Genomic DNA, 11,905 nt, shown 5'->3' on the forward strand with positions numbered 1-11,905 from the left:
CAAGCGATTCTCCTGCCTCAGCCTCCCAAGTAGCTGGAACTACAGGTGTCTGCCACCACGCCTGGCTAATTTTTGTATATTTAGTAGAGACAGGGTTTCACCATGTTGGCCAGGCTGGTCTCAAACTCCTGACCTCAGGTAGTCTGCCTGCCCCAGCCTCCCAAAGTGCTGGGATTACAGGTGTGAGCCACGGCGCCCGGCCTTCTGGCCACAACTTTTTAAAGAAGATATTTGAGGATATGTTTCACCAAATGAGGGTGAACTGAGAAATAGGAAGCCACTGGGCCCAGGAATCAGGAGCTAGCTCAGGAGAGAGGCAAAGGGAATTTACCTGGAGAACAAACAGTCCTCAGTGAAGCAGGGGATGAAGGGAAGCGTCTAGAGGAAAGAGGAGCTGCCAGACGGTGGGGGAAGAATTAGCAATTGGCCCATCAGAAAACAAAGTAAATGAGAAACTCGGGGCAACTCATTAACTCCATTTAAAAAACAGTACAAGGAAGGTAATTTAATTATAGTCCAACTCTTGGCTCCGCAGTTAATAACTTTCACATAGTAATAGAAATAGTAATCTGAGTATTTTTTAACCTAATAACTAGGGATGGGGGAGGGGTGCTGACAAAAGAGAGCTAAAGCCTCATGTATGACAACAGGGAGTCAACAGGTAATGCCTAAGATTGATATATCAAGCAAGAGTCATATAAGCACATTTTAAAAATAGTTGAACGAACTAGAAGTGACTACTGGGTAGGGGAGCTGTACTAGAGAATGGGAGAGACTGTTTTCTTGTTACAAACTGTGTAATTCCACATTAGTAAGTGGATACATGTTTTTAAATAAGTATGTTTTAGAAAGACACCAATTCTCCTTGTGCTTAATGTCCACAATTTCTCTCTAGTGTGTGCACTGGGCACCCTGTACTGTTTCTTGCTTCACGTTGCTTTATGAACACTTACTGTCCACATGGCACGGCTCATGTATTTCTTAGTGGTAGGTACATAGTATTACATTACATAAATTCACATCAGGTGCTGGGCATATGTCTCCCATTTCATCCTCAGAAATAGCTATGATGAGAAAGGCCCCGCCTTTCCTGCTAATTCTCACGATGTGGCCACTGCCCTGGGAACTTCCCACCCAGGACTGATTTGGGCTCCAGGACATAGAAGGGCAACTATACGGGCAGTTCTGGACTTCTGCCTCCTGTGGCACTTCCCCGGAGCCCCAGAAACACCTCTCCTGGTGCTCCTGGCCCTGGCTCTGCTCTGTCTCGCTCTGCCTTCCTCTCCTGGAGTTTCTTTCTGGGCATGAGCATCCCTGTCAGGAGCAGCTGCTGTGTGATCTTTAGGAGCTCTAGTGAGGCTGGAGCTACCAGCTCCCTGCGGGGCACCCTCTGCTCTCCTACACCCCCTTCTCCCTGAAAAACCTTTTTGTGGCATTGTAGGCCTGAGACTGGCTAAGTCTACGATTTCAGAGAAGTTTCCTGGGGAGATGAGGGCTATTCCCTGGGCTTGCTCAGCTGACAAGCAGAGAGGAGAGCACATGTTTTGCCCGCAAGCTGAGTGGGCTGCAGCCCAGCCTCTGGAACTCCAGGGAGCAACAGGAGGCTCAGTCTCACCCAAGAAGAGCTTCTGACTTCCCTGGCCAGGACTAGCCCAATTTTGGCCTTGGCCTGCAGTGGGAGATGAGTGATGTGCATGAGGGATGTGGCAGTGGAGAAAGGCTGGGCCTGTCCTGCTCAGCTCAATTTGACCGCTTTGGAGCTCTGTTTTGAGCCCAGTATAGTTTCTGGAAAAGGCTGGGGAGGGGAGGGCGTAGCAGGACCTCAGCGGGACCATGCCTGGTTGGTCCTGTGGGAGGAGGAGTTGAGCCTTCCTGGGTACTCACTAACCTGCTACTATAGGCCCAGCAGTGGGGGTGGTGAGGAAGGGGGTGCTTAGGAGAGGGGAAACGAGGTATCACCCCAGCACACTGTGTGAGGAGTGGGCCTGGGGCCACTGAACTTGCCCAGTTCTCCCTGGCTGATTGTACGGGGGCTTTCACAGCAGCCGAGGGCTCAGGCGGCCGCCAACCCCTCGCTCCCGGGCATGTTGATATGGGCGCTCAGCAAGGGTGCACTTTGGCCTTCTCGAAGCACCAGCACCTATGGAGGAGTGGCCATGGCAGCAGGGGGCATACACCCCTGACCCCTTGCCATTAGGGTCTGCGCTGGCCCTAATAACAGGCCATAGGGCTCCACTGTGCAGATACCCCCACCCCCAGCCGGTAGCCCCCCAAGGGCTTTGTTGGCACTCACCCTTACTGTCCTCCCCAGGGTCCCGCTCACCTTCCACATGGCACAAGTGTGGGGCCTACCTTTATGATGTCTGAGATGCCCTTGTTACTGAGACTCTCCACAAAGGTCTCCAGGGGGTAGTTGAGCCCGGGCACCAGCAAGGGTACCTAAGTTTGGGGACAAAGAAGTAAGGAAACCAGCCCTCGTGACAGTGTTTGGCACATTCCCAAGTGCATTCAGGCCCAGTCTCTGCGAAGCCTCGGCACCCCTGCAGGGTGGGCAAGACAACTGCTGGGTGGAGGAGGATGCAGGTGTGGTGAGGAAGTGAATGCCCCACCCAGGGCCACATGGTGAGTGATGAAACCTAGGCCTCTGGACTCCCGCCCAGTCTGGGGCTGTTTACTGCATATTCCAGTCTTTCGCAGTCTGGTCCTCCCAACTTGGGGTCAGACCTGGGCCCTAGGAGAAAACCGGGCCCTAGGAGAAAACCAGGCCCTTCCCTCTGTGGGCGATGCTCTTTGAGGCACAGAGGCTCCTGTTCCTGTTGCAGGAATAGCTGGGCAGCAGGGTGGGGTCTGGGGTCTCCCAGCCCCCAAAAGGCTTCTGGGTGGTATAGGTGGGGCTCAGGCTCTGGCAGTTTTCCCAGCACCTTTGGTATGGCTCCTGGAGACCCCTCACAGGCTACAAGAAAAGCAGCAGAGGTGGGGCTTGGGGCTCCCTCCAGAGGCTGGGGCCTTGGCCTGGTCTGTGGTGGGAGAATAGGTTTGCTGGCCAGCTGGCAGCCACCCACATGCTCTGACCCTGACCTGGCGGGGCTCTGTGGGCATCTCATCAGGCCCCTGCCCTGGCCTTTTCCACTCCATATCTAAGTGAGGAGCATCCAGTACCTTGAAGAAGGCCCGGGGCAGGGAATAGAGCGCCTCGTTGTACAAGCAGCAGACCAGCAGCCCCAGGACAGGACGGGCTGTCGAGGTGTTCTGCAGGTGAAGTGTGAGCTTAAAGGTGGGGCCAAGGCCCTGAACCTATGGAGCGGGTGGGTGGAGAAAGCCCTTAGGACCTGGCAGCCTTGGACACGGAGTACAGTGTGCTCTGCCTTCCTTCCACCAATGCCCTCATGTCTCCTCCTCCTACTCAATCTGCCTCCCAGCAGACACAGAAGACCAGAAGGGGCAGAGGGATCAGAAGAGGCCAGAGAGGGTGAGAGCCTGAGGGAGGCCAGGCAGCAAGTCAGAGGCAGAGCTGGCCTGGGACTGCAGGCCCCGACTCTCACCCTGAGCCCCTCAGCCCTGCCCCCTGCCTGTTCCACCTCCCACTTTCATCCTAGGGTAGCCTTGATCAGTTCATTTTTCTCCCGCTTCCCCGGAGTTGCCTTGTAGCCTCTTCCTCCTCTGCATCTATCCACTCTTTAGGAAAAGAGAACTCAGAACCTGGTTGGGTCAGATGCCACACCTCAGGGACACATTTAGAGCTGATCAGAGCCCTGCTGACCCTAAGCTCATTTGCGCCTGAGCCTTGCGGGCTCCTCCTTGTGCCCGTGCTGGTCTCGGTGCTTGCGGGTGAGGCCGGGATGGCCCCTTCCCTGTACCCAGCAGTCCTAACACGTTGGGCTGCCTATGGTTACCAAAGTGACAGCCTCCTTCCCTGTACCATAGGTGTAAGGATCCCGTCACGTTCTTGGGAAGAAATATCCCAATGTGACTACTCTGGGGGCCTGAGCTGGACCGTCGGCATGACCAGCCGAGGAGAGAGGTGGCACAGGAGGGTGGGAAGGTGAGGCTGCTGTCACCAAGGAGGACACGAGACTCGTCCCCAGGTCTGCGGGAAGGTGATGGGGAGCACGGACTGAGTTGGCTTGAACTGGCTCTGGGGCTTAGCTGTGTGGCAGAGGGGTTCCTGTGCACCCTGGCCTCTGCCCCTCTGGCCCTGACTCTGCCCTCACCCAGATGCTCACCACAGCATGCAGCTTGAGTGGCTCTCGGGCTGTCGCGGACACGGGGCTCAGGCTGGACTCGAGGGCCTGCAGGTAGGCACGGGCAGCCCGCAGGCGCAGCAGGTATAGGTCTGTCTGGAAGGCCCGGTGCATGGCTGTGGAGAAGGGTCCCAGAGGCTAACGGTGGATGTGGGGGTGGCAGGGAGGAGGCAGCAACAGGGCACTCCTGCTCAGGCTGGTGTGGGAAGGGTGCAAGAGGAGGGTGCTGCAGGAGGGGTCTGCAGGAGCTGGAGAGGTGGGAAAGAGCCCAGCCTTCTGGCAAAACTGGATGCTGTGGCCTTGCCCTGCCTCTTCTCACTCTCTTACCACCTCCCTGCCCACACTGTCTAGCTCCTTCACTGGCTCCTCTGTCTGGCCCTAGAGGCTGGTTTTCTCCTGAGTCTGGTCCACGGTCCTCTTCTCATCCTCCATCTTCTTCCCCCAGACAATCCGTGTCCTGCCACAGCTCTGACCACCACAAAGAGGAACAGCCACGAGCTCCTGAGGGCAGGCCCCACGTTCCTCCTGAGTCCTCAGCGTCCACGTTCGATATTGTGCATGTGTCTCCAGCAGCTTAGTGAGCACCTGCGCCTGCCTCCTGCTCATCTCCACGGGGAAGTCCCATCAACACCTCAGGCCCAATGCTGCGGAAACCAGCCTCATGGTCCTGCCTCCATCACTGCCTCCCTGTCCGTCAAGTCACCTAGGTCCACCCCTCACATTTCACCGTTTGCAGGATCACATGACTCTTCCCTAAGCTGCCTCCAGGGCCCACCCCACTGTCCCTCCTCTTCCAGACTGGGCACCCCGGTCCCCCAGGCTGGCCGCGCTCTTCCGTGGGTGTGAGGTGGCTTCTGCCATTCCGAGTTTCACATTTTATGCCCTTTTTCTCCAGTACTTTTACAATTTATTTTTAATCTATCCAGAACTAATTTTTGTGGCCGATATAAAGAAAAGGTCTGATTTTCTTCCTTTTTTTTTTTGAGATGGAGTTTCACTCTTGTTGCCCAGGCTGGAGTGCAATGACACGATCTCAGGTCACTGCAACCTCTGCCTCCTGGGTTCAAGCAATTCTCCTGCCTCAGCCTCCCAAGTAGCTGGAATTACAGGCATGCGCCACCAAGCCTGGCTATTTTTTGTATTTAGTAGAGATGGGGTTTCACCACGTTGGTCAGCTGGTCTCGAACTCCTGACCTCTGGTGATCCGCCCACCTTGGCCTCCCAAAGTGCTGGGATTACAGGCATGAGCTACTGTGCCTGGCCGAAAAGGTCTAATTTTCTTTTCTAGAAGCAAGTTGTCCTGATTGTGTGTTTTTGGACAGTCTCACATTTCCCTGCCAATTCAAAATGACACCTTTCATACACTCTGACTTTCCACATGTTCAGGGTCAGTTTCTGGACTTCCTAATCCTGCCCCAATCTCCATTTTATTTCTACAACCACACCACAGCTTCTGATTCCCACAGCTTGAGTTCATTTTGCTACCTGATAGGGTAAGTCCCCTCATTCTTATTTTCCCCGATCTTCTTAGGTTTACTCTTTGAATCAACTGGCCAGGTCCTTAAAACAAACCCCACTGGGATTTTAACTGCAACTTAAAGCTTTACAGCATTAGGTCTTCCCATCCTGCAACTTGGTAAATCTCTCCACTTAAGCATTCTTGAAGGTGGTCTTTTCTGTTCTTGAAGAGTTTTACAATTTTATTAGACTTTGTACATTTTCTTTTTCTTTGAGATGGAGTCTCGCCCTTGTCGCCCAGGCTGGAGTGCAGTGGTGTGATCTTGGTTTACTGCAACCTTTGCCTCCTGGGTTCAAGTGATTCTCCTGCCTCAGGACATTACAGGCGCATGCCACCATGTCCAGCTAATTTTTGTATTTTTAGTAGCAAGGGGGTTTCACTATGTTGGCCAGGCTGGTCACAAACTCTTGACCTCAGGTGATCTGCCTGCCTCGGCCTCCCAAAGAGCTGGGATTATAGGCATGACCCACTGAACTGAACCTGCTTTCTTGAATCCAGGTCAACGCCCTGTGCCTCTGCCTACATTACCCTGCTCTGCCTTGTCTGGGGGGTCTGGCAATCATCTTTTAGGGTGAAGCCCAAAGTCACCTCGCTCTGAAGCCCTTCCCAAGCTTCCCAGGCAGAAGTCCTTACTCCGTGTGCTCCAAAAGCTCTTTGCAGAAATCCCTTCTACACCTGATCACGTTCCTAAGGTAGGGACTCTTCTTGTTTTTTTTTTTTTTTTTTTTGAGACAGAGTCTCGCTCTGTCGCCTAGGCTGGAGTGCAGTGGCACGATCTTGGCTCACTGCAACCTCCACCCCCTGAGTTCAAGCGATTCTTCTGCCTCAGCCTCCCAAGTAGGTGGGACTATAGGTGCCCGCCAACACGCCTGGCTAATTTTTGTATTTTTAGTAGAGATGGGGTTTCACCATATTGGCCAGGCTGGTCTTGAACTCCTGACCTCATGATCTGCCCATCTCGGCCTCCCAAAGTGGTGGGATTACAGGCGTGAGCCACCACACCCGGCCCAAAGTGGGGACTATTCTAATTCAAGGCACCTGGCACAAGGCCTGGCGTAATCATAGGTACTGAATGAGTGAATGAATGAACGAACGATGAATGAATGAACAAATAAACAAGTGGGCAGGAAAAACTGGACAAGAAGACACTGGTCAAATTCTACTTTTCTCTCTCTCTCTCTTTTTTTTTGGGTGGGGGGAAAGAAGTATCATTATGTTACCCAAGTAGGTCTTAAACTCCTGGACTCATGCCGTCCCCCCACCTCTGACTCTCTGTAAGTGCTGGGATTACAGGCATGAGCCACCATACCCAGCCAAAATTCTACTTTCCTCATGAGAATTCCTGCATTTGGAAGTGACTGTTCCCTTCCCTGAATTCTAAGGGTTCTTGCTATCACCCACAGCACATTCCGGCCTGAGGAACAGTGATTTGCAGGCAAGATGTACCTCCTAGGCTGTCCCTGGATTTCCAGAGGCGAGTGACCTGCCTAGTTGGCCGAGATCTCCTCCCACTACACGGGCAGCACTCCCCCAGCTTTGCTGTGTAGGAGCAATGGAGGAGGAAGAAGGGAAAGGACCCAGTCTGAGTCTCACCAGTGCCAGCCTCCCGCTCTCGCAGTGTCTGATCCACGTAAAGCCGGGTCTTTCGGGGCACGTTGAGTTTCATGGCCTGGGCTGGTGGGGGACCCACCTCACCTCCTCCCTCTACAAACACTGCTGTACGCTTTAGGATCTTGATGATCAGGCCACCACCTACGTGGAAATGAACAGTGGAAATGGATTTGTCCTCCCTACTTCTACCCACATTCCCATTCTTTCTTCCCCAAACAATCTGCCTCCTATAGAGGTGCTTCTGTACACATCTGTCTTCCAGATGAGATTATTTCTGGAAGTAATGAACTGCATCTTCATAGTCTCTTCATTAATCCTCTTAGCAGTTATTTGTGGAGTACTGTGATGTTCCTGGCATTGTGGCAGGCATTGTCCTGGACATGCTGGGTGAACTAGAGAGATTGAATCCAGCCCAGGACCCAGCCCCTGGGCTGTCCCGGTGGAGGCCTAGCTCCAGAAGGACACATCTGTAGGCCTTGCTTTCCACACCCAGGTCCACCCATGCTTCATACCCACCTTCTCCTCTTTCCCCAGAAGCAGCCCTGTCCCTTCACTCCCACCTCCAAAGCCCTTGCCAGGTCTGACTCCACTCACCTCGAGTGGTCATGATGAGGGTGTTGTCCTCCCGCCCGTAGCGGCCAAAGCAAAGACTGGTCACTGCATCCTATGTGGAGACGTTAGAGTTTAGCTGGGGAAGTATCTTGGAGAGGCAAGCAAGACAGGGGATGGCTAGGGGAGGCCCCAGATGTAATAGGTGAGAAGTGATCGAGATAGGCCTGGGGCATCACTGCCTCTGAAATATTTCCTATATTTCTCATCTCCACTCCAATCTCACTACCTCAGTTCTAGACCAAATATCACTGGCCCTCACTTTTGCAGTCAACCTCCAAATAGGTCTCCCAGACTCGTCTTTCGGGTCTTTCTCCCCAGTCTGTCCTTCACAATGCTGCCTTTGCTACCTTTCAAAAACACAAATATGTCTGGTCTCTGCTAGAAAACCTCCAATGGCTTTTGTCCTCTTTGTTAGGACACTGAAGGCCTTCAACATTTGACTCCAACCAGCCTTTTCTGTCAGTTCTCTCCTCTTTACCCTTCTTTTTTTTTTTTTTGAGACGGAGTTTCACTCTGTCGCCCAAGCTGCAGTGCAGTGGCCAGATCTCAGCTCACTGCAAGCTCCGCCTCCCGGGTTCACGCCATTCTCCTGCCTCAGCCTCCCGAGTAGCTGGGACTACAGGCACCCACCACCTCGCCCGGCTAGTTTTTTGTATTTTTTAGTAGAGACGGGGTTTCACCGTGTTAGCCAGGATGGTCTCGATCTTCTGACCTTGTGATCCGCCCGCCTCGGCCTCCCAAAGTGCTGGGATTACAGGCTTGAGCCACCGCGCCCGGCCTACCCTTCTTTCAACCAGCATACCACCAGCCCTCCCAGCACCTATGGCCCAAGCCAGTTGTTTGCGAATTTTATATTGTGACACGGGACAATTTACACACACAGGTGCACACACGCACACACAGTTTCACTTGTGACATACTTTTTTTTTGAGACAGAGTCTCACTTCATCGCCCAGGCTGGAGTGCAGTGGCACAATCTCCAGCTTACCGCAACCTCCGCCTCCTGGGTTCAAGTGATTCTGCCTCAGCCTTCCCAGTAGCTGCGATTATAGGCGTGCACTGCCATGCTTGGCTAATTTTTGTATTTGCATTTGTAATTATTTATTTATTTTTGTTGTTGTTTTGTTTTTTTTGTTTTGAGACAGAGTCTTGCTCTGTGGCCTAGGCTGGAGTGCAGTGGTGCGATCTCAGTTCACTCCAACCTTCGCCTTCCATTGTTCAAGTGATTCTTCTGCTTCAGCCTCCCAAGTAGCTAGGATTACAGGTGTGTGCCATCACACCTGGCTAATTTGTTTATTTTTAGTAGAGACGGGGTTTCACCATGTTGGCCAGGCTGTTCTAGAACTGTGATCACCTGCCTCGGCCTTCCAAAGTGCTGGGATTACAGGTGTGGGACAGTGTGCCCGGCCCTCATTTGTGACATACTTTGAATTTACTATTCTATTTTTTAAAATGTTGCTGGTTGTGATCCACTAAACTGATTTAATGATTCACAACTTAGAGTCTGAAAACCTCTGGTCCAAACTCATCAAATGACCTGGATTCCTTAATCAAGAGCCTTCATACTTCTCAGGCTTTATTCATGCTATTCTCTGTGCAGAATGTGCTTCCTCCATTTGTCCACCTGACAAACTGTTCTGAGGCCCAGCTGAACTGTCACTTGTTCTGTGAAGTGTCCCATGGAGTCCATCCCCATTTATGTCACCCCCCCACCCTTGTCACTCAGCCCCCTCTGAGCTTTTTAGCACTTTGCTCTGCTTCAGTCGGCCCTGCTTTTAAATTTGCTGTGTCTCTGGCTGGCTGTTACCTTAGACTGTAAGCCTTCTGAAAACAAGGACTTAGTCATCATATTACACCCTCCCACCCCTACCAGTACGGTGACTTGTACATATGAGGTTCTCAACCCATTTTTTTTTTTTTTTTAAGATGGAGTCTCGCTGTTGTCCAGGCTGGAGTGCCATGATGTGATCTTGGCTCACTGCAACCTCTGCCTCCCAGGTTCAAGTGATTCTCCTGCCTCAGCCTCCTGAGTAGCTGGGATTACAGGTACGTGCCACCATGCCCAGTTAATTTTTGTATTTTCTTTTTTTTTTTTTTTTGAGACGGAGTCTTGCTCTGTCACCCAGGCTGGAGTGCAGTGGCCGGATCTCAGCTCACTGCAAGCTCCGCCTCCCGGGTTCACGCCATTCTCCTGCCTCAGCCTCCGGAGTAGCTGGGACTACAGGCGCCTGCCACCTCGCCCAGCTAGTTTTTTGTATTTTTTAGTAGAGACGGGGTTTCACCGTGTTAGCCAGGATGGTCTCGATCTCCTGACCTCGTGATCCACCCGTCTCGGCCTCCCAAAGTGCTGGGATTACAGGCTTGAGCCACCGCGCCCGGCCAATTTTTGTATTTTCAGTAGCAAGGGGGTTATGCCATGTTGGCCAGGCTGGTTTTAAACTCCTGACCTCAGGTGATCTGCCCACCTTGGCCTCCCAAAGTGCTGGGATTACAGGTGTGAGCCACTGCGCCTGGCCTCAACAAATGTTTTTGAAATGCATCAATGTGTAATCAGGAGAGGCAGCTAAGAAGCCTCGGAGGTGAGACCAGGGCAAGGAGGAGTGAGCAGCAGATGCCACAGATGGGGCTCACCGGGGTGTGGATGACGTTGAGCAGGGCCTTGTCGCGATAAATGCGGACCTCTCCATTGGCCAGCCCAGCCATGACGGCCTGCAGGCCCCGGGAATGCTGCTCCAGGAGGTTCATGGTCAGGATGGCTGCAGGCATCTGCACTGTCCACAGCTTCTTCCCCTGGCAGGGAACAGCCAGTGTCTGTGGAGGGCTCAGGGCTTACAGTGGAAAGAAGAGTTTCTGGGATGGGGAAGCCAGAGGGCTTCCTTGCCAAGGGGGCGTTGGGGACACAGGCATGGAGGGGCTGCTGTTTGCTGGGGGCCGCACCTTGTGGGTGAAGCCATGCAGGCTGTCTTGGGTACTGCCCACCACTAGGACCTTGTGTACCCGGATAAGTCCCACAGGCTGGGCGCTCAGCTCGATGCAGTACTTGGGGTGCTTGGAGTCTCTGTGGAATAAACGACACACTGTCCGGCCCCAGAGAAATCGTCTCCACTTCCATGGCTGACCCTCCTCTTTCTAAACCCCATGGACTCACCTGGGAGGAACATTGGCCCCAAAGCATATGACCCTGGGATTATTTCCACCTCTGCCACCTTAGTAAATGTGTGGCCTTGGAAAAGATCAAGTGTGTCTCCTCCCACCTTCACTATGGTGGCTTGTCTTCTCCCACCTTCACTATAGTGGCTTGTATGATCATCTGGCATTTAACAGAGTTTTCAGTGAGTTTACCTTTGGCTGGACTAGCCAGGACAAGTGGACTTAGGCACTTTATTATGAGAAAAGGATGAAGAGCTTTGCCCTGTGTCAATGTAGTTTTTAGTTTACTGGCCTCTCAGTTTTAGTTTCCCTTTCCAGAAAGTACAGTTAGTTCCTCCCTATTCGAGAAGCACACGCCAATATCTTTCCCGCTTTGAGTTGGCCTACAACACTCTTCCCCACTTTCTCAACAACTGGTTCCATCTTAACCTTCAAGCCACCTCCACAGAGAGGTGTTCCTGATCACCTTTATCCATTATTTTTCCCCACTGAGCTTGTATTTTTTCTCCATAGCATTCATCCAATTTGTAGGAATATCTTGGTTTCTTCACTTTAATATATCTGTCTTCCCCGTGAGGACAGGGACCATATTTATCTTGTTCATCAATATATCCCTAATACCACACACTGCATAATGCATAGTTGGTGCTCAATATTTATTGAATTAAAAAAATGCATTTTAGGCCGGGCGCGGTGGCTCAAGCCTGTAATCCCAGCACTTTGGGAGGCCGAGACGGGCGGATCACGAGGTCAGGAGATCGAGACCATCCTG

At 52.4% G+C, this 11,905-nt stretch overlaps 1 protein-coding gene across 3 annotated transcripts in view; it reads right to left on the reverse strand.

The window, feature by feature from the left end:
• Positions 1-469: 469 nt before the first annotated feature.
• The window catches only part of BBS1 (Bardet-Biedl syndrome 1), a 27,918-nt gene continuing 16,482 nt past the window's right edge, over positions 470-11,905 (reverse strand). For 2 of the 3 annotated variants that reach the window (XM_011942421.1, XM_011942424.1), the window contains 8 exons: positions 10,921-11,041; positions 10,615-10,773; positions 7,966-8,035; positions 7,354-7,512; positions 4,224-4,357; positions 3,160-3,294; positions 2,353-2,439; positions 470-2,140 (listed from right to left, as the gene is read on the reverse strand). In XM_011942421.1, the coding sequence (XP_011797811.1) occupies positions 2,054-2,140; positions 2,353-2,439; positions 3,160-3,294; positions 4,224-4,357; positions 7,354-7,512; positions 7,966-8,035; positions 10,615-10,773; positions 10,921-11,041 (952 nt within the window). In that variant the 3' untranslated portion in view covers positions 470-2,053. Of the gene's footprint in view, positions 2,440-3,159; positions 3,295-4,223; positions 4,358-7,353; positions 7,513-7,965; positions 8,036-10,614; positions 10,774-10,920; positions 11,042-11,905 lie in introns of all 3 variants that reach the window. The other variant, XM_011942422.1, reaches the window with a different exon arrangement.

Source organism: Colobus angolensis, unplaced genomic scaffold (genome assembly GCF_000951035.1).
Source record: "Colobus angolensis palliatus isolate OR3802 unplaced genomic scaffold, Cang.pa_1.0 Scaffold21, whole genome shotgun sequence".
Taxonomy (NCBI): Eukaryota; Metazoa; Chordata; class Mammalia; order Primates; family Cercopithecidae; genus Colobus; species Colobus angolensis.